Source organism: Salvelinus fontinalis, chromosome 1 (assembly GCF_029448725.1).
Source record: "Salvelinus fontinalis isolate EN_2023a chromosome 1, ASM2944872v1, whole genome shotgun sequence".
Lineage (NCBI taxonomy): Eukaryota > Metazoa > Chordata > Actinopteri > Salmoniformes > Salmonidae > Salvelinus > Salvelinus fontinalis.
The window spans coordinates 74957245-74980262 of record NC_074665.1 but is presented as its reverse complement, the minus strand read 5'-3'; the positions used below and the strand labels follow the sequence as shown (position 1 = coordinate 74980262).

Genomic DNA, 23018 nt, shown 5'->3' with positions numbered 1-23018 from the left:
TTTATCATGCTATTTGATTATTTTAATTACAGACACCTAAAAAGCCACTAGACGTCATCTTTTACAATGCCCCAAAAACCTTGAAAGCTACCAAAATTCTGGTAGTTTACTGGTAAACTTAGAACGTTTCCAGTAATATACCCTCCCTTTGCAACACTAGGTATGATGAAGCATATGTATTGTCCTTCAAGAGGATATTTGAGTTGATAAAGATCCTCCCTAGTCCCTACCTGTAGGATGGTATTGTTGGTGGTTATGGTGGGCAGCGGTGGTGGACAGGGGGTCTCCAGGGCGCGGGGTTCCCCAGGGGAGGGTGCGGCGGCCTGGGACTCGTGGCTGGCCGGCTGCTCTGGAGACAGGACATCCCCGCTGTCCTCCTCAAACCCGTAGGCGTCCAGTGCTTTGGGGTAGTTTACTGAGGGAGTCAACATTAATACAGTCAACATTAATTAACACAGTCAACATTAATACAGAACACTAACTAAGGGCCACGTTAAAAAGAGAGAAAGGTGAATGAAAAGGCCTAAGAAGTGTGTGATCTGGGCCCGTTTAGAGCTGATCTAGGATCAGATTGACTGTCCATCTAATCTTATTCATTGTGAGCTAGAAAGACAAAACTGATCATAAAATCAGCACTCCTACACTAAGACTTGATACATACGGCTCCATATCACCATCTCCCTCTCAACCCCTCTCTCTCTCTCTCTCCTCTCCTCTCCCTCACCAATGATGGCCTCCTTGACGCTGGGTTCTACAGGCAGAATGTTCTTTTCTACCAGTTCCATGGGACCGGGGCGCTGAGCCAGCTTCTCATTCAGGTCGTCAGCCAGCCTGGCCCTCTTCAGCTTCATCTGGGTGGCCTGCAGGGAGGGCTCTGCCCCAGTCTCCTTGAGGATGTGCATTCTGACCAGCTCAGATCTCTCTGGTCGGCTGTGGATCTTGTGCTTCAGGAAGTTCTCAGTCTGGGGAAGGGAACAGGAGGTCAGGGCATTGACAAGTAATTTCAATGCAAGAAGTTTCTGAATATATTAAAGGAATGTATTTGTAAGAATGAGCTCCTACCCGGGCTCTCTCCAGGCTGCGTATCTGCTCATGGAATGCAGCCGGGCTCTTTAGAGCTGCATGGACAGAAACACATGTCAGCTTCGTCAACAGACAGATCACTACATTATGACTTTATGAAGTGGCAGTACCCATACTCACGTGGCATTATGCCTTGGTCTACCAGCTGCTCACGGGTACGTCTCTGCTGTAGCCTCAGCTGAAGGACTGTTGGAGAAGAGAGAGAGAAGGGTAGACCCTTCAGTAAACAACCAGAGACGGCATCGGAGGGTCTGAAGTCATCATGAGTAACTGAGGTTTCGGAGCAGGATGTGGTTCTGATAGACCGCTAGACACATACCAGGGCAGTTAGGACCCCCACGGCCACCAACAACTACTACTCGTTTCCACTCTAGCCAGCAGTGTGACCACATAACACTGACCAATGGAATGTCCTCCGCTAACCCAGTCCGTCCATTCATTAAGAACGTGACTGATCTCACTGTAATCCCTTATCTGAACAATAATGTCATTCCTTAAAACTGTTTCATTCTTTGGTCCTTGGAAAATTGTACAGGAACAGAAATCAGGGGGAATTGCGATTTTATCTCAAATGGCTAAACATGCGAGAATTTATTTTTTTTAACAGCAAAATAAGCTCAAATGTACTTGACTACATTGATTACCATAGCAGCTCTGTGTTTCCTTCCTGTTACAACAAACATGTCACGCCCTGGCCTTAGTATTCTTTGTTTTCTTTATTATTTTTAGTTAGGTCAGGGTGTGACATGGGTATTTATGTGGGTTTTGTAGTGTCCAGGGTGATTGTAAGGTTTAGGGGGTTTATTTAGAGTAGTTGGGTTTATGTTTAGTATAGTTGTCTAGCTGTGTCTATGTTGTGTGTAGTTGTCTAGGAAAGTCTATGGTTGCCTGAATGGGTTCCCAATTAGAGACAGCTGGTTTCTGTTGTCTCTGATTGGGAGCCATATTTAAGGTAGCCATAGGCTTTAGTTTGTTGTGGGGAATTGTCTATGTTGAACGTTTGTAGCCTGTGTGTGTGCACTACATTTATAGCTTCACGGTCGTTTGTTGATTTGTTAGTTTGTAAGTGTTTTGTTTCGTTTTGCCTTCTTCAAAAATAAAAAGAAGATGGCTTATTTTCCACACGCTGCGTTTTGGTCCGTCTCACTCCCACACGATCGTGACAAAACAACATTACTGCAACCAAGAAACCAAATTGATTACCCAGATAATAAACAACCCTACTACCTTAATACAGAACATGCATTGAGTTGTACAATTTAGAGTGGCGAAACCTCCCAATGTGACATTGGATTAACTGAGTAAACAGACCGACACCTCATCTGACCGAGAAACAACCTCCCATTCACTCTGGGCAATTCCACAGTAACAGAATGTCATGGACCACGATTTTTCACTTTAAAAGACCAATAATTGACCAATAAAAACAAAAACAATAATTGCAAAGTTTAACAAACCATACAGTTGAAGTCCGAATTTTACATACACCATAGCCAAATACATTTAAACTCAGTTTTTCACAATTCCTGACTTTTAATCCTAGTAAAAATGTTCTGTCTTAGTCAGTTAGGATCACCACTTTATTTTAAGAATGTGAAATGTCAGAATAATCGTAGCGAGAATGATATATTTCAGCTTTTATTTCTTTCATCACATTCCCAGTGGGTCAGAAGTGTACATACACTCAATTAGTATTTGATAGCATTGCCTTTAAATTGTTTAACTTGGGTCAAACGTTTGGGGTAGCCTTCCACAAGCTTCTCACAATAAGTTGGGTGAATTTTGGCCGGTATAACTGAGTCAGGTTTGTAGGCCTCCTTGCTCGCACACGCTTTTTTAGTTCTGCCCACACATTTTCTATAGGATTGAGTTCAGGGCTTTGTGATGGCCACTCCAATACCTTGACTTTGTTGTCCTTAAGCCATCTTGCCACAACTTTGGAAGTATGCTTGGGGTTATTGTTCATTTGGAAGACCCATTTGCGACCAAGCTTTAACTTCCTGACTGATGTCTTGAGATATTGCTTCAATATATCCACATAATTTTCCCTCCTCATGATGCCATCTAGTTTGTGAAGTGCACCAGTCCCTCCTGCAGCAAAGCACCCCCACAACACGATGCTGCCACCTCCGTGCTTCACGGTGTTCTCCGGCTTGCAAGCCCCCCTTTTTCCTCCAAACATAACGATGGTCATTATGGCCAAACAGTTATATTTTTGTTTCATCAGACCAGAGGACATTTCTTCAAAAGTACGATCTTTGTCCCCATGTGCAGTTGCAAACCATAGTCTGGCTTTTTTTATGGCGGTTTTGGAGCAGTGGCTTCTTCCTTGCTGAGCAGCCTTTCAAGTTATGTCGATATAGGACTCGTTTTACTGTGGATATAGATACGTTTGTACCTGTTTCCTCCAGCATCTTCACAAGGTCCTTTGCTGTTGTTCTGGAATTGATTTGCACTTTTTGCACCAAAGTACGTTCATCTCTAGGAGACAGAACGCGTCTCCTTCCTGAGCGGTATGACGGCTGCGTGGTCCCATGGTGTTTATACTTGCGTACTATTCTTTGTACAGATGAACCTGGTACCTTCAGGCGTTTGGAAATTGCTCCCAAGGATGAACCAGACTTGTGGAGGTCTACAAATTATTTTTTGAATTCTTGGCTGTTTTCTTTTGATTTTCCCATGCTGTCAGGCAAAGAGGCACTGAGTTTGAAGGTAGGCCTTGAAATACATACACAGGTAGACCTCCAATTGACTCAAATTATGTCAATTAGCCTATCAGAAGCTTCTAAAGCTATGACATCATTTTATGGAATTTTCAAAGCTGTTTAAAGGCACAGTCAACTTAGTGTATGTAAACTTCTGACCCACTGGAATTGTGATACAGTGAATTATATGTGAAATAATCTGTCTGTAAACAATTGTTGGAAAAATTACTTGTGTCATGCACAAAGTAGATGTCCTAACCTACTTTCCAAAACTATAGTTTGTTAACAAGAAATGTGTGGAGAAAAACGTGTTTTAATGACTCCAACCTAAGTGTATGTAAACTTCTGACTTCAACTGTACAAGTCTATGCACAAGGACTACTTTTAACAATTTACACTGAAAATGTTACAAAAACACATTTACTCAAAGTACAGTGGAAGTATAATGTTTGGTAACAGAATGACCGTAAAGTCCACCTCAGTATTTTTATGTGACCACATTTTCCAAAAACTCTTAAATATCTACTCCGAATTAATTTTCGAAGATGTCTGACAACTTGTGTTTCAAAACATCTCTTTTGGTTATCGAACTACAGTAAGTGAAGTGGATTAACACCCGTTAAGAAAATTACATTAACAGAATGACATCAAGGTTGCCTGATCTGTAATACATTTATAAATGTGAATGTTATTCTCTTCATGGTGATGTATCTTGAATAGGTACACAAAAAGGTAAAAATATGCAATATCCTCCTTTGCATATCTGGGTATAATTCTACACACTGGCTTTTATTCTAATGAGCTCTGCCCCCAAACAAGACCAAATTTGGTACGGACCAAATCTGAACCAATCATAGACGTCTAGGTTTCATAAGTTTGGACATCACAGTACAGTAAAACAGAGTATTGTTCAGTACAATACAGTAAATGATACTGTACTCGTGTGCTTTACTGTACTCTACTGTATAGTAGGGATGGGAATTAAAAAATATTTTACTATTCAAATAATTACATTTTTTGTATACCTTTTCACCGGTAGTTTGGCTAACAGCAACGCCGAAAGAGAAGTTTGATTTTCTCCATTATAGAACGGATTCTGTTACAAAAATGTTTTCTGGTGAGTGTTTTGCATTACTCGGTGTCAGGTTAGTAAGAGCCGGTTAGTAAGAGTCGGTTAGTAAGAGCCGGTTAGTACGAGCATGGTTAGGTGTCAGTAAGTGCTGGGAGAGGTGACATTAACTGGAGAGAGAGAGGGAGAGGTTTACTAGTCTTGGTTTGACCACCATGTGACAGAAATAAAACAATTATGAGCTGAACACAACAGTATGCCAGTGGAAGGGAGGACAGTAGCAGGTGACCCAACTGTGGGTTTGTGACTACTATGAATTCCCATTGTCGCCAATTCAGTTGCAGTCATTCTGTTAAATGTTTTTTGGTCATTCTGTTACCGATTTGGTAACAGAATTTCATGTTATAATCACTTAATAAATCATAAACCAAATTGTTTTATTAGTAAAAACAAACCTAATTGGTAGGTCTACCTTTGCTTGTTACTTCTGTGAACTTTCATTTTTCTCCCTCCTCATGAGGGAGAGATTAGAAAATATCTTAAAGATATTGGGGCAGAATTACAAGGCCCAAGGCAATGTTTCTTAAAGTTACAGAAGGCAGACAAAAATGCTCCAAAACTAAATTTAAGTGTTGATATTAGTTCAACATTAATGTGTATTGATGTATTTCAAAATACTTTTCTGCTAGATGTTGTCTGAGACCCCTTTCCCATCTGTTTGATCAGAAATCTAAACCTTTGCTTATTCCTACTTTGTTGGTTGAAAAATGTACCAGTCAAAAATTTGGACACACCTATTCATTCACTGTTTTTTCTTTATTTTTATTATTTTCTACATTGTAGAATAATAGTGAAGACATCACAACTATGCAATAACACACATGCTATCATGTAATAACCAGAAAAGTGTTAAACAAATCAAAATATATTTTATATTTGAGTCTTCAAAAAGTAGCCACCCTTGCACATTCTTGGCATTCTCTCAACCAGCTACATGAGGTAGTCACCTGGAATGCATTTCAATTAACACGTTTGCCTTGTTAAAAGTTAATTTGTGGAATTTCTTAATGCGTTTCAGCCAATCAGTTGTGTTGTGAAAAGGTAGGGGTGGTATACAGATGATAGACCTATTTGGTAAAAGACCAAGTCCATATTATGGCAAGAACAGTTAAAATAAGCAAAGAAAAATTACAGTCCATCATTACTTTAAGACATGAAGGTCAGTCAATGCGGAACATGTCAAGAACTTTGAAAGTTTCTTCAAGTGCAGTTGCAAAAACCATCAAGCGCTATGATGAAACTGGCTCTCATGAAGACCGCCACAGGAAAGAAAGACTCAGTTACCTCTGCTGCAGAGGATGAGTTCATTTGCGTTATCAGCCTCAGAAACTGCAGCCCAAATTTTCTTTATTATTTTTTCTCTATTTATTTATTTAACTAGGCAAGTCAGTTAAGAACTAATTCTTATTTTCAATGACGGCCTAGGAACAGTGGATTAACTGCCTTGTTCAGGGGCAGAATGACAGGTTTTTACCTTGTCAGCTCAGGGATTTGATCTAGCAACCTTTCGGTTACTAGTCCAACGCTCTAACCACTAGGCTACCTGCCGCCCCTAAATAAATGCTTCAGAGTTCAAGTAACAGACACATCAACTGTTCAGGGGAGACTGCGTGAATCAGGCCTTCATGGACAAATTGCTGCAAAGAAACCACTACGAAAGGACACCAATAGGAAGAAGAGACTTGCTTGGGCCAAGAAACGAGCAATGAACATTAGATCGGTGGAAATCTGTCCTTTGGTCTGATGAGTCCAAATGTTTCATTTTTGGTTCCAATCTCTGTCTTTGTGAAACACAGAGTAAGTGAACGGATGATCTCCGCATGTGTGGTTCCCAAGGCACACTTAACCAGCATGGCAACCACAGCATTCTGCAGCGATACACCATCCCATCTGGTTTGCGCTTAGTGGGACTATAATTTTGTTTTTCAACAGAACAATGACCCAACACACCTCCAGGTTGTGTAAAGGCTATTTGACCAAGAAGGAGAGTGATGGAGTGCTGCATCAGATGACCTGGCCTCCACAATCACCTGACCTCAACCCAATTGAGCTGGTTTGGGATGAGTTGGACCGCAGAGTGAAGGAAAGGCAGGCAACAAGTGCTCAGCCTATGTGGGAACTCCTTCAAGACTGTTGGAAAAGCATTGAAGCTGGTTGAGAGAATGCCAAGAGTGTGCAAAGCTGTCATCAAGGCAAAGGTTAGCTACTTTTTGAAGAATCTCAAATATATGTTGATTTGTTTAACACTTTTTTGGTTACTACATGATTCCATATGTGTTATTTAATAGTTTCGATGTCTTCACTATTATTCTACAATGTAGAAAATAGTAAAAATAAAGAAAAACCCTTGAATGAGTAGGTGTGTCCAAACCTTTGACTGGTACTGTATATAGGGATTAATTTCTCCAAAATATAGACTCTTAGCTTTCATTTGACACCAAATTTGATAAACTTCACATGTTAGTGCTATTGGAGCTTTTTACATGGAAATGCCCCTCGCTCACTGAATCACAAGTCTCACTGAATGCGCTACTGCCAAAAAATCCAAAACCGAAGAAACAGAATAAGTGGAGAATCTCCTAAGGTATCTGGCCTATACACTCAGTTGGCCTATACAGGGGTCTAAACCACACCCTACCCAAAGCGCTATGTCTCAACAAATTGATACTCCAGAACCACAAACAAGCAAAAGTAAGAAGAGGGTGCTGAGTGAGCGAGCGAGAGAGTCACCTGATCTGAATCGGTCCCTGCAGACGGAGGGGGTCTCCACATTCAGACAAGCCATAGTTAATATCAGCCACGCAGGACAGAGCTGAGGGAGCTCTGGAAGGTCTGAATGCTACAGACTAACTGCCGTCCCATATGTCAGTCTGTTAGTTCACAGAGAGCTACAGGAGAGATGAACCACCAGACTCAAAGTCTGCCAGGATATGCATGCCTTGATATTCTCTCAATGCGCTACTCAAATACTCCTCTCTCTCTCTCTCACAATTTTTCTCTCTTGTAGGCAGATCAACCACTACCCCCTCCCTCTTTCACTCGCTTTCTCGCTCTCTGACTGTTTCTGTTGGTATGCTTCAGTTGATGGATTGTACCTGTCCTCATCAGTCAGTAGCAATCAACCCATCAGTGAGAAACAAGAGGCAGAACAGAATCGGTTCAAGTTAACACTTGCAGTGAGTGATCGCCCATCACCCCTTACAGCATCTTTTAGGAGAACAGAAAGTCATAACAATAGTAGCTAAGTGACACTAGGGTCTGTCTGGCTGATTCACATTTCAATGGGGTAACAACACTGACCTCTGGGTAACACCCTGACCAGACTGTCAGTCACAGTGTTATGTGAACACTGGTCTATGTAGGGCTGAGTTAACACACACACACACACACACACACACACACACACACACACACACACACACACACACACACACACACACACACACACACACACACACACACACACACACACACACACACACACAGCCAGTTTACATGCAAACACAGACAGTCTCAGCAATGTTTCCTAAGCTGTGGGTCAGCTCAGTGAACTCAGGCCAGGTCAGCTATGAGGGTAAGAGATTCTGACAAGGATTCCAAGGAGTCTGACACTTTCACAACTCCCTTGTGGTTAATCTTTTAACAGTATGTAGTTTCTCCAGTTGCTCAATGTCTGAAGTGCATGTGATGTGTGGGAAGAGGTGTATCAGGGCTTGCCATTAATGCTTATGCCCTTGTCCGGGACAAGTCAAAATAATAGTAATAATACGTCTGGCAAGCAGCATATAGTCTGAAGTTGTCCGGAATGGACAAGTAAAAAAAACTAAATCACAATATCAAACAATTAGTCTATCAGAATTGGATCAAAACCCTCTGGATGTGATGTGTTGCACACTGTTCTCTCAATCTCTGAAGAGCTCATCGGAATAGAAGTATTGCATTGAGAGGCATTGGCAGTCTTTCAATCACGCAGCCACATTTGTTGATAATCCTTGTTAGTTAGTGAGTCATTTGCCAATTTATAGCATCATTTTTGGTCAGCGAACAGGGTTCATATGTTTATGAAAAGGTGGAGGCATTGCGGCAGCAGGTAGGCTAGCCTATAAAATAAATAATGACATAATGACAGACTAACTAGATAGCAAATTCAAAACATATAGCCTAGTTATCTCGATAGTTAACTATTTAGGTAACAGCATGTATTAATGTCATTGTCATGTCCTATATCTGCCCTGTCCCTGTGTCCCAAAGGGAGCGATGCACTCTGGGAGAAGGGAGAGATGCGAATGTAAGCATACGACGGTTGAGCAATTACATTTTCTAAATGTAGCATTACATGATGCAAAATGAGTCATACCGGCAGCATTTCTGTTATATATATATATATATATATAAAAAAACTTAGGGATGTCCTTGTCCCACCACGCTCTAGCGACTCCTTGTGGCGGGCCAGGCGCATGCACGCTGACTTCGGACGCCAGTTGTACGGTGTTTCCTCTGACGAATTGGTGCGTCTGGTTTCCGGGTTAAGCGAGCAGTGTGTCAAGAAGCAGCGCGGCTTGGCAGGTTCGTGTTTTGGAGGACGCATGGCTCTCGACCTTCGCCTCTCCCAAGTCCGTACGGGAGTTGCAGCGATGGGACAAGACTAACTACCAATTGGAAATCACGAAATTAGGGAGAAAAAAGGGGTAAAAAAATACTTATGTGTATGTGTATATATAAATATATGTGTGTGTGTGTGCACAATGCCTCCATCAGTGCTCAAGACTGTCCACAATAGGCTGAGAGAGGCTAGACTGAGGACTTGTAGGCCTGTTGTGTACACACACAAAAGTTTGGACACACCTACTCATTCCAGGTTTTTTCTTTATTTTTTACATTGTAGAATAATCGTGAAGACATCAAAAGTGAAATAACCATCAAGCGCTATGATGAAACTGGCTCTCATGAGAACCATCACAGGAAAGGAAGACACAGAGTTACCTCTGCTGCAGGGGATAAGGTCATTAGAATCGCCAACAGTGTCACCAGCAAAGCACCCCCACCAGAAGTAACTCTGGGTCATCCTTTCCTGTGGCGGTCCTCATGAGAGCCATTCATCATAGCCTTTTACCAAATTGGGCTATCATCTGTATACCACCCCTACCTTGTCACAACAGAACTGATTGGATAAATGCATTAAGAAGGAAAGAAATTCCACAAATTCACTTTTAACAAGGCACACCTGCTAATTGAAATGCATTCCAGTTTACTACCTCATGAAGCTGGTTGAGAGAATGCAAAGAGTATGTAAAGCTGTCTTCAAGGCAAAGGGTGGCTACTTTAAAGAATCTCAAATATAAAATATATTTTGATTTGTTTAACACCTTTTTGGTTACTATGTGATTCCATTTGTGCTATATCATAGTTTGTCTTCACTATTATTCTACAATGTAGAAAATAGTAAAAATAAAGAAAAACCCTTGAATGACTAGGTGTGTCCAAACTTTTAACTGGTACTGTGTGTGTGTGTGTGTGTGTGTGTGTGTGTGTGTGTGTGTGTGTGTGTGTGTGTGTGTGTGTGTGTGTGTGTGTGTGTGTGTGTGTGTGTGTGTGTGTGTGTGTGTGTGTGTGTGTGTGTGTGTGTGTGTGTGTACAGAAAATAAACTGACCTTTTTCAGGACCCTGTCTTTCAAAGATAATTCAGAAAAATCCAAATAACTTCACACATCTTCATTGTAAAGGGTTTAAACACTGTTTCCAATGCTTGTTCAATGAACCATAAACAATTAATGAACATGCACCTGTGGAACGGTCATTAAGACACTAACAGCTTACAGACGGTAGGCATTTAAGGTCACAGTTATGAAAACTTAGGACAATAAAGAGGCCTTTCTATTGACTCTGAAAAACACTAAAAGAAAGATGCCCAGGGTCCCTGCTCATCTGCGTGAAAGTGCCTTAGGCATGCTGCAAGGAGGCATGAGGACTACAGATGTGGCCAGGGCAATAAATTGCAATATCCGTACTGTGAGACGCCTAAGACAGCGCTACAGGACGGACAGCTGATCGTCCTCGAAATGGCACGTGTAACAACGTGTAACAACACCTGCACAGGATCGGTACATCCGAACATCACACCTGCGGGACTGGTACAGGATGGCAACAACAACTGAGTTACACCAGGAACGCACAATCCCTCCATCAGTGCTCAGACTGTCCGCAATAGGCTGAGAGAGGCTGGACTGAAGGCTTGTAGTCCTGTTGTAAGGCAGGTCCTCACCAGACATCACCGGCAACAATGTCGCCTATGGGCACAAACCCACCGTCGCTGGACCAGACAGGACTGGCAAAAAGTGCTCTTCACTGACGAGTCATGGTTTTGTCTCACCAGGGGTGATGGTCTGATTCGCGTTTATCGTCGAAGGAATGAGCGTTACACCGAGGCCTGTACTCTGGAGCGGGATCAATTTGGAGGTGGAGGATCCGTCATGGTCTGGGGCGGTGTGTCACAGCATCATCGGACTGAGCTTGTTGTCATTGCAGGCTATCTCAATGCTGTACGTTACAGGGAAGACATCCTCCTCCCTCATGTGGTACCCTTCCTGCAGGCTCATCCTGACATGACCCTCCAGCATGACAATGCCACCAGCCATGCTGCTCGTTCTGTGCGGGATTTCCTGCAAGACAGGAATGTCAGTGGTCTGCCATGGCCAGCGAAGAGCCCGGATCTTCCATTGAGCACGTCTGGGACCTGTTGGATCGGAGGGTGAGGGCTAGGGCCATACCCCCCAGAAATGTCCGTAAACTTGCAGGTGCCTTGGTAGAAGAGTGGGGTAACATCTTACAGCAAGAACTGGCAAATCTGGTGCAGTCCATGAGGAGATGCACTGCAGTACTTAATGCAGCTGGTGGCCACACCAGATACTGACTGTTACTTTTGTTTTTGACCCCCCTCCCTTTGGTCAGGGACACATTATTCCATTTCTATTAGTCACATGTCTGTGGAACTTGTTCAGTTTATGTCTCAGCAGTTGAATCTTGTTATGTTCATACAAATATTTATGTCAAGTTTGCTGAAAATAAACGCAGTTGACAGTGAGAAGACGTTTCTTTTTTTGCTGAGTTTATATATATCATCTATTGCTGACATGCAAAAAAAATGTGGGACTATATCAACAATGGACTAATGAGAGATCGTTTTGGGGTGGAATTCTCATTTAAGCCATCTAAGCTGTCATTAGGACCTGGCAAACAGAATGGCGTTTCTAAAGCCCTGTTCAACCTAGTAATCATGTGTTCATTCATCAGTGCCTTAGCCAGACCCATAGAGCTGCCAGAACAACAACTGGGCTGTGTGAGTAATGGTTAGCCTGCAATGCATGCTAGACAGCCGATTCCTTATAATGACTGACTATAACCACTGAGTCTGTTTCACTGTGTGTGTGTGTGTGTGTGTGTGTGTGTGTGTGTGTGTGTGTGTGTGTGTGTGTGTGTGTGTGTGTGTGTATGTGTGTGTCTTTCCTCCCCACTCACCATTCTTACGTTCATTGAGGGGGGGCAGGTTGTTACTGGGCTGTAGGGACAGCTCCTCCAGCTCATGGGTAACCGCCTCACTCTGGGGACTGGGCACCAGCAGACCCAACATCCCACAATCCCCCTCTGCTCCGAGCAGCCCCTGGTGCTCCATCTCCACAGGGGGGCTGGGAGTCAGGAGTCTCCCTGGCAACCAGCAGGAGCAGTTATCGTCCCACGGTGATGTCACGTGATATCTGCATGGGAAGAGAGAAGAGGATCCAGGTTTATTTGAACAAGACACAAAGAACAGGGAAGCGATGAAAAAGGCTGAATCAACTTTTACTACTGCATTTTAAAATCAGTGAAGAATGTTACAACATGCCCTGGGATAACAGTGTTCTTCTCAACTCAACATGATTACCAGGTTGGCATCAATGGTATGACTCTTCAACCTACTGGGCGTGGTGGTAGGGAAGGTCTAATATAGAATCTACCATCTGGAAGAGCTCTCTACCCATGTTATTCATTTAGGAGCTAGTGATGCATGTGTGTGAGTGAAATAATTGTTTTAAACAACAGTCATAATAAGAAAGAAGCTGAATGCATCAAATCCAGAGTTCCCCTACTGCCTTATAATCTGGAAATCACGTCATGGTGGTTTGAAACAGTGGGAATGGAACTGCTTTAGGGGGAGCAAAACAAACAGTTGGGTAACCATAGCTCCCAATAACCTCATAACCAGTGTATGACGGATGGCTCCCGTTCCACCATCAGCTCCATTCAGCCATTTCAAACCACATCCATCTACAGCTAAGTGGAACAACCCTGACATGTTGGTATTGGCATGGCACTATGCAGCAACATCCTTTCTCTGCCTCGCCTCTGGACTCAGAACCAGCACCAACATACCAACCAATGTACCAACTTAAAGGACAAAGATTTTACGAGCGTATCGGTAAAGTGGGGTACATGGCTATACATGGACTCTCACACTCCATTTTTTTGGTTGTTTTGAAAACAAAAGTTATCTGTAACCAACACCATACTGCTGACCATATCTGGGGTTTTCTGTGAATCTCGAGGCTTGTTGATCCTCTACATGGATAGAAAAATGTCTCTCTTCATTCCTTTGCAGTCAGTTCCTTCAGTGCAATCATTTAAATAATTTGAATATCTTTATTGTTTACATCTGCTGGATAATAGTAAACATGATCATACATGGTCTAGAGCAAATGTTCCCTGTAAGCTGAGTGCGCGGCCGCACACCTCCTCCAGAAGTAATGCCAAGCCGCGCACCTCCTCCAGAAGTAATGCCAGGCCGCGCACCTCCTCCAGAAGTAATGCCAGGCCGCGCACCTCCTCCAGAAGTAATGCCAGGCCGCGCACCTCCCCCAGAAGTAATGCCAGGCCGCGCACCTCCTCCAGAAGTAATGCCAGGCCGCGCACCTCCTCCAGAAGTAATGCCAGGCCGTGCACCTCCTCCAGAAGTAATGCCAAGCCGCGCACCTCCTCCAGAAGTAATGCCAAGCCGCGCACCTCCTCCAGAAGTAATGCCAGGCCGCGCACCTCCTCCAGAAGTAATGCCAGGCCGCGCACCTCCTCCAGAAGTAATGCCAGGCCGTGCACCTCCTCCAGAAGTAATGCCAGGCCGCGCACCTCCCCCAGAAGTAATGCCAGGCCGCGCACCTCCTCCAGAAGTAATGCCAGGCCGCGCACCTCCTCCAGAAGTAATGCCAGGCCGTGCACCTCCCCCAGAAGTAATGCCAGGCCGTGCACCTCCTCCAGAAATAATGCCAGGCCGCGCACCTCCTCCAGAAGTAATGCCAGGCCGCGCACCTCCTCCAGAAGTAATGCCAGGCCGCGCACCTCCCCCAGAAGTAATGCCAGGCCGTGCACCTCCTCCAGAAGTAATGCGCGGCCGTGCACCTCCCCCAGAAGTAATGCCAGGCCGCGCACCTCCCCCAGAAGTAATGCCAGGCCGCGCACCTCCCCCAGAAGTAATGCCAGGCCGCGCACCTACTCCAGAAGTAATGCCAGGCCGCGCACCTCCTCCAGAAGTAATGCCAGGCCGCGCACCTCCCCCAGAAGTAATGCACAGCCGTGCACCTCCCCCAGAAGTAATGCCAGGCCGTGCACCTCCTCCAGAAGTAATGCCAGGCCGTGCACCTCCTCCCGAAGTAATGCGCGGCCGTGCACCTCCCCCAGAAGTAATGCGCGGCCGTGCACCTCCCCCAGAAGTAATGCGCGGCCGTGCACCTCCCCCAGAAGTAATGCGCGGCCGTGCACCTCCCCCAGAAGTAATGCGCGGCCGCGCACCTCCCCCAGAAGTAATGCCAGGCCGCGCACCTCCTCCAGAAGTAATGCCAGGCCGCGCACCTCCTCCAGAAGTAATGCCAGGCCGCGCACCTCCTCCAGAAGTAATGCCAGGCCGCGCACCTCCCCCAGAAGTAATGCCAGGCCGCGCACCTCCTCCAGAAGTAATGCGCGGCCGCGCACCTCCCCCAGAAGTAATGCGCGGCCGCGCACCTCCCCCAGAAGTAATGCCAGGCCGCGCACCTCCTCCAGAAGTAATGCCAGGCCGCGCACCTCCTCCAGTAGTAATGCCAGGCCGCGCACCTCCTCCAGAAGTAATGCCAGGCCGCGCACCTCCCCCAGAAGTAATGCCAGGCCGCGCACCTCCCCCAGAAGTAATGCCAGGCCGCGCACCTCCCCCAGAAGTAATGCCAGGCCGCGCACCTCCTCCAGAAGTAATGCCAGGCCGCGCACCTCCCCCAGAAGTAATGCCAGGCCGCGCACCTCCTCCAGAAGTAATGCCAGGCCGCGCACCTCCTCCAGAAGTAATGCCAGGCCGCGCACCTCCCCCAGAAGTAATGCCAGGCCGCGCACCTCCTCCAGAAGTAATGCCAGGCCGCGCACCTCCCCCAGAAGTAATGCCAGGCCGCGCACCTCCTCCAGAAGTAATGCCAGGCCGCGCACCTCCTCCAGAAGTAATGCCAGGCCGCGCACCTCCTCCAGAAGTAATGCCAGGCCGCGCACCTCCCCCAGAAGTAATGCACAGCCGTGCACCTCCTCCAGAAGTAATGCCAGGCCGCGCACCTCCCCCAGAAGTAATGCCAGGCCGCGCACCTCCTCCAGAAGTAATGCCAGGCCGCGCACCTCCTCCAGAAGTAATGCCAGGCCGCGCACCTCCTCCAGAAGTAATGCCAGGCCGCGCACCTCCTCCAGAAGTAATGCCAGGCCGCGCACCTCCCCCAGAAGTAATGCCAGGCCGCGCACCTCCCCCAGAAGTAATGCCAGGCCGCGCACCTCCTCCAGAAGTAATGCCAGGCCGCGCACCTCCCCCAGAAGTAATGCCAGGCCGCGCACCTCCTCCAGAAGTAATGCCAGGCCGCGCACCTCCTCCAGAAGTAATGCCAGGCCGCGCACCTCCCCCAGAAGTAATGCCAGGCCGCGCACCTCCTCCAGAAGTAATGCCAGGCCGCGCACCTCCCCCAGAAGTAATGCCAGGCCGCGCACCTCCTCCAGAAGTAATGCCAGGCCGCGCACCTCCTCCAGAAGTAATGCCAGGCCGCGCACCTCCTCCAGAAGTAATGCCAGGCCGCGCACCTCCTCCAGAAGTAATGCCAGGCCGCGCACCTCCCCCAGAAGTAATGCCAGGCCGCGCACCTCCCCCAGAAGTAATGCCAGGCCGCGCACCTCCTCCAGAAGTAATGCCAGGCCGCGCACCTCCCCCAGAAGTAATGCCAGGCCGCGCACCTCCTCCAGAAGTAATGCCAGGCCGCGCACCTCCTCCAGAAGTAATGCCAGGCCGCGCACCTCCCCCAGAAGTAATGCCAGGCCGCGCACCTCCTCCAGAAGTAATGCCAGGCCGCGCACCTCCCCCAGAAGTAATGCCAGGCCGCGCACCTCCTCCAGAAGTAATGCCAGGCCGCGCACCTCCTCCAGAAGTAATGCCAGGCCGCGCACCTCCTCCAGAAGTAATGCCAGGCCGCGCACCTCCCCCAGAAGTAATGCACAGCCGTGCACCTCCTCCAGAAGTAATGCCAGGCCGCGCACCTCCCCCAGAAGTAATGCACAGCCGTGCACCTCCCCCAGAAGTAATGCCAGGCCGTGCACCTCCTCCAGAAGTAATGCGCAGCCGTGCACCTTCTCCAGAAGTAATGCGCAGCCGTGCACCTCCTCCAGAAGTAATGACAGGCCGCGCACATTTACATTTAAGTCATTTAGCAGACGCTCTCTTCCAGAGCGACTTACAAATTGGTGCATTCACCTTATGACATCCAGTGGAACAGCCACTTTACAATAGTGCCTCTAAATCTTTTAAGGGGGGGGGGGGGGGTCAGAAGGATTGCTTTATCCTATCCTAGGTATTCCTTAAAGAGGTGGGGTTTCAGGTGTCTCCGGAAGGTGGTGATTGACTCCGCTGTCCTGGCGTCGTGAGGGAGTTTGTTCCACCATTGGGGTGCCAGAGCAGCGAACAGCTTTGACTGGGCTGAGCGGGATCTGTACTTCCTCAGTGGTAGGGAGGCGAGCAGGCCAGAGGTGGATGAACGCAGTGCCCTTGTTTGGGTGTAGGTCCTGATCAGAGCCTGAAGGTACTGAGGTGCCGTTCCCCTCACAGCTCCGTAGGCAAGCACCATGGTCTTGTAGTGGATGCGAGCTTCAACTGGAAGCCAGTGGAGAGAGCGGAGGAGCGGGGTGACGTGAGAGAACTTGGGAAGGTTGAACACCAGACGGGCTGCGGCGTTCTGGATGAGTTGTAGGGGTTTAATGGCACAGGCAGGGAGCCCAGCCAACAGCGAGTTGCAGTAATCCAGACGGGAGATGACAAGTGCCTGGATTAGGACCTGCGCCGCTTCCTGTGTGAGGCAGGGTCGTACTCTGCGGATGTTGCGCACCTCCCCCAGAAGTAATGCCAGGCCGTGCACCTCCTCCAGAAGTAATGCCAGGCCGTGCACCTCCTCCAGAAGTAATGCCAGGCCGTGCACCTCCTCCAGAAGTAATGCGCAGCCGTGCACCTCCTCCAGAAGTAATGCCAGGCCGTGCACCTCCCCCAGAAGTAATGCCAGGCCGTGCACCTCCTCCAGAAGTAATGCCAGGCCGTGCACCTCCTCCAGAAGTAATGCCAGGCCGTGCACCTCCTCCAGAAGTAATGCGCAGCCGTGCACCTCCTCCAGAAGTAATGCCAGGCCGTGCACCTCCTCCAGAAGTAATGCCAGGCCGTGCACCTCCTCCAGAAGTAATGCCAGGCCGTGCACCTCCTCCAGAAGTAATGCCAGGCCGTGCACCTCCTCCAGAAGTAATGCCAGGCCGCGCAGACGCAAGAGGCTGAACTTCACTGAGTTCACCCCATTAGTTTGCACTATATAGATCAACGTTTCTTCTGTGATCTAATCAACATGATATCAATCCCTTTTCAATGCAACAAACCAAAACACAACTAACTTTGCAAGATTGAGTCTGGGATTACATCATACGACACAATACAACGCAATGCAATTTAGTCACCTAATTTGCCCATGTAAAAAATCCAAGTAAAAAAATCATGAATTAATGTCAAGCCCTTCATAATGTAAAAACGTTTTTAAAAGTCTTGAGCAATGTAGGCCTGCATCAAAAGCTATTTCCATGTGAAAATGTTATGGGATTTGCTCCATTGGTTTTGTTGGTAGGCCTTCATTATGCTAAAATAGCCACAATGGCCTATTGACTACTGTCTGAAACTAAGGGTACAGCCTCAGTGTTCACTGTGAATGCTCACCGGAAGTTGCACAAAACATTTCGCTCACAAGAACAAAAATTTGCTCAGTGCCTGAAAAAAATAAGCAGGAAGATTGATCCACAGTAGTGACTTGAACGTAGCCACTGTTGCTAAGAGACCCAGCAGTCTCACCCACACAAGAGTCAGTGGAGCCACTGCGGCCCCTCATGATGAGTTCTGTTTGTTTGTGCCCCCCACCCCATCACAGTTCCCCAACCCTGTTTTAAATCATATGTGCTGACCAAAAGGTATCCCCACAAGTACGTCTAATATGCACAGTCACACACACTGCACTACACTCAAATTTTATTGGTCACATACACATGGTTAGCAGATGTTAATGCGAGTGTAGCGAAATGCTTGTGCTTCTAGTTCCGACAGTGCAGTAATATCTAACAATTCCACAACAACTACCTGATACACATGAATCTAAGTAAAGGGATGGAATAAGAATATGTACATATAAATATATGGATGAGCGATAACCGAGAAGCTTAGGCAAGATGCAATAGATGGTATAGAATACAGTATATACACATGAGATGAGTAATGCAAGATATGTAAATATTATTAAATTGGCAACAGCCTCTCTGTGTCAGTGATGGCTGTTTAACAGCCTGATGGCCTTGAGATAGAAGCTGTTTTTCTAGTCTCTCGGCCCCAGCTTTGATACACCTGTACTGACCTCGCCTTCTGGATGATAGCGGAGTGAACAGCCAGTGGCTCAGGTGGTTGTTGTTATTGATGATCTTATTGGCCTTCTTGTGATATTGGGTGCTGTAGGTGTCCTGGAAAGCAGGTAGTTCACCCCCGGTGATGCATTGTGCAGACGGCACCACCCTCTGAAGAGCCTTACGGTTGTGGGCGGTGCAGTTTCCGTACCAGGCGGTGATACAGCCCAACAGGATGCTATCAATTGTGCACCTGTAGAACTTTTTAGGGTTTTTGGCTTGTCAAATTTTTTAAATTTGAGGCACTGTTGCGCCTTCTTCATCACACTGTCTGTGTGGGTGGACCATTTCAGTTTGTCAGTGATGTGTACGGTGAGGAACTTACAACTTCTCCACTGCTGTCCTGTCGATAGGGGGGTGCTCCCACTGCGGTATCCTGAAGTCCACAATCATCTCCTTTGTTTTGTTGATGTTGAATGAGAGGTTGTTTTCCTGCCAGAACACTCCGAGTGCCCTCACCTCCTCCCTGTAGGCTGCCTCGTCATTGTTGGTAATCAAGCCTACCACTGCTGTCGTGTCGTCTGCAAACTTGATGATTGAGTTGGAAGCGTGCATGGCCACGCAGTCATGGGTGAACAGGGAGTACAGGAGGGGGCTGAGCGCACACCCTTGTGGGACCCCAGTGTTGAGGATCAGCGAAGTGGAGATGTTTCCTACCTTCACCACCTGGTGGCGGCCCGTCAGAAAGTCTTGGACCCAATTGCACCGGGCGGGGTTGAGACCCAAGGCCTCAAGCTTAATGATAAGCTTTGGATAGTACTATGGTGTTTAATGCTGAGCTGTAGTCGATGAACAGCATTCTTACATAGGTATTCCTCTTGTCCAGGTGGGATAGGGCAGTGTGCAGGTGATTGCATCATCTGTGGACCTATTGGGGCGGTATGCAAATCAAAGTGGGTCTACGGTGGCAGGTAAGGTGGAGGTGATATGATCCTTGACTAGTCTCTCAAAGCACTTCATGATGAAAGAAGTGAGTGCTACGGGGCGATAGTCATTTATTCAGTTATCTTCGCCTTCTTGGATACAGGAACAACGGTGGCCATCTTGAAGCATGTGGGGACAGCAGACTGGGAGAGATTGAATTTGTCCGTAAACACACCAGCCAGCTGGTCAACGCAGCCGCAGCTAGTGATGCCGTCTGGGCCAGTAGCCTTGCGAGGGTTAACACGTTTAAATGTCTTACTCAAGTCGGCTACGGAGAAGGAGAGGGGGGGCCCGCAGTCCTTGGTAGCGGTCCACGTCGGTGGCACTGTACTTTCCTCAAAGCGGGCAAAGAAGGTGTTTAGTTTGTCTGGAAGCAAGACGTTGGTGTCTGTGACGTGGCTGGTTTTCTTTTTGTAGTTTGTAATTGCCTGTAGACTCTGCCACATACGTATCGTGTCTGAACCGTTGAATTGCGACTCCACTTTGTCCCTATACCGACATTTTGCTTGTTTGATTGCCTTGCGGAGGAAATAACTACACCGTCTATATTCTGCCATATTCCCAGTCATCTTTCCATGGTTAAATGCAATGGTTACCGCTTTCAGTTTTGCACCATCTCTCCACGGTTTCTGGTTAGGGTAGGTTTTAATAGTCACAGTGGGTACAACATCGCCAATGCACTTCCTTATAAACTCGCTCACTGAGTCAGCGTATAAATCGATGTTATTCTCTGAGGCTGCCCAGAACATTTCCCAGTCCGCGTGATCAAAACAATCTTGAAGCATGGATTCCGATTGGTCAGACCAGAAGTTAGAGCAGCAGTGATCCAGTGTATTACCCGCACGAGTGCTACAATCAATACGCTGATAGAATGTAGGTAGCCTTGTTCTCAATTTTGCTTTATTAAAATCCCCAGCTACAATAAATGCAGTCTCTGGATATATGGTTTCCAGTTTGCATTGAGTCCAGTGAAGTTCCTTGAGGGCCGTCGTGGTATCGGCTTGAGGAGGGATATACACAGCTGTGATAATAACCGACGAGAATTCTCTGGGGAGATAATATGGTCGGCATTTGATTTTAAGGAATTCTTGTTCAGATGAACAAAAGGACTTGAGTTCCTGTATGTTGTTACAATTACACCATGAGTCGTTAATCATGAAGCATACACCCCCGCCCTTCTTCCCAGAGAGATGTTTATTTCTGTCGGCATGACGCATAAAGAATCCCGGTGGCTGTACAGACTCCGACAACATATCCCGAGAGAGCCATGTTTCCGTGAAACAGAGAATGTTACAATCCCGGATATCTCTCTGGAAGGCAACCCTTGCCCTAATTTCATCTAACTTGCTATCTAGAGGCTAGACATTAGCGAGTAATATACTTGGAAGCGGTGGGTGGTGTGCACGCCTTCGAAGTTTGACCAGGAGGCCGCTCCGTCTACCTCTTCTGCAGCGACATTGTTTTGTGTCGGCCTCTGGAATCAGATCCAATGTCCTGGGTGGTGGTGTGAACAATGGATCCTCGTCGGGAAAGTCGTATTCCTGGTCGTAATGTTGGTAAGTTGACGTCACACTGATATCCAACAGACAAGATCATTCATATAATCTGGTTCGTCAGCACTCGTCTTCCACCTCTCCTCAGCCAAACTGTAAGAGGTAGTCAAACTCACCACCGGAGCCAGTTAAAACACAGTTCAGTTCAAATTAAATGTTACTCTATACTGGGGCCCTGGTTATTCAAGGTGTTATGTCACCGGGGCAGGTGCAGGGGGACTGGAAACATATTAGGGTCACGGGGTGCAATGTTCTGACTGTAGAAGAATCAGATCAATTTAATGAAGAGCTGACATGATCCCCAACACCACATTACGTCTTCCTCCATAGAGAATTGTGCCTATTCTACAATAGAACAAATTGTGAACGTTCCAGTGTGGTGCCATACAGGGAGGAGTGAGTGCAGCCCACAGCTGGTTTTGAGTTTGAGGAAGAACATTTCAAAAAAGGCTGTTGAGTGTCAGATTCAGCTCCTAGTTCTCACTTGAACTTCTGTTTCTTTTAGTAAGAAACACGAATGAGGGCCTCCCGGGTGACGCAGTGGTTTAAGGCACTGCATCACAGTGCTAGCTGTGCCACCAGAGATTCTGGGTTCGAGCCCAGGCTCTGTCGCAGCCGGCCGGGACCGTGAGGCCCATGGGGTGGCGCACAATTGGCCCAGCGTCGTCCGGGTTAGGGAGCGTTTGGCCGGCAGGGAAATCCTTGTCTCATCGCGCACTAGCAACTCCTGTGCTGGGCGCAGTGCACGCTGACCAGGTCGCAAGGTGTACAGTGTTTCCTCCGACACATTGGTGCGGCTGGCTTCCGGATTGGATGTGCATTGTGTCAAGAAGCAGTGCGGCTTGGTTGGGTTGTGTTTCAGAGGACGCATGGCTCTCGACCTTCGCCTCTCCCGAGTCCGTGCGGGAGTTGCAACGATGAGACAAGACTGTAACTACTAAGAATTGGATACCACGAAATTGTGGAGAAAAAAAGGGGTGAAAAAAAAAAAAAAGAAACACGAATGAGTCCATGAAACACATGGGGAGGAAAACAAACCTATCCTCCAGATTCAAGTAGTTGGCCATTCATATCCGACTTAGGCTTGATATCAATGGAACCAACTCATCATGTAGGTAGATGTAATCGTTCTATTTGAATGGTAGTAGGGGAATTTTCTACCATGGGTTGTTAACTTTACTACTTGCTAGACAACGGAATACAGTTATACAGACACAGTTCAGATAAAGGTTCTTATATAGCCTAAGAGGAGTCTTGACAAGCTTTTAAATAATTATCTAGTAAAAATATTGCCAAGTCACAATGTCAATTTAGTTCCATTTATTACGGCAACGTTATGTCATAATGCTATTCCTTACCACCACTGGAAGAAGGGCTGAAGGAGGAGAGGAAGAGAGACTTCTATCTGGGTCCAGCTGGTACAGGACACTAAGCCATGGAGACAGACCTGGGGAGAGAAGACAGAGATCATTTAAAATGTAATTCAGAAACGAACTACAACTAACGCTAACGCTCAATGAGAACAAAGAAAGCCTTCTGCGCAAATCTGAATATGTTGAAGATCTTTACCACAAACCTTCGTAAGATTTGTATCAATCAGAAAATCATGAACACTGTAGGCTATATGGGGCCAAA

General features: G+C 46.8%; 1 protein-coding gene across 1 annotated transcript in view; it reads right to left on the bottom strand.

The window, feature by feature from the left end:
* Positions 1–23018, bottom strand: part of LOC129861950 (myocardin-related transcription factor B-like) — a 54983-nt gene that overhangs the window by 12107 nt on the left and 19858 nt on the right. The window contains exons 6-11 of the mRNA XM_055933181.1: positions 22742–22830; positions 12433–12668; positions 1204–1269; positions 1063–1118; positions 725–962; positions 231–415 (exon numbers count right to left, since the gene is read on the bottom strand). Coding sequence (XP_055789156.1) covers positions 231–415; positions 725–962; positions 1063–1118; positions 1204–1269; positions 12433–12586 — 699 coding nt within the window. The 5' untranslated portion in view covers positions 12587–12668; positions 22742–22830. The remainder of the gene's footprint in view (positions 1–230; positions 416–724; positions 963–1062; positions 1119–1203; positions 1270–12432; positions 12669–22741; positions 22831–23018) is intronic.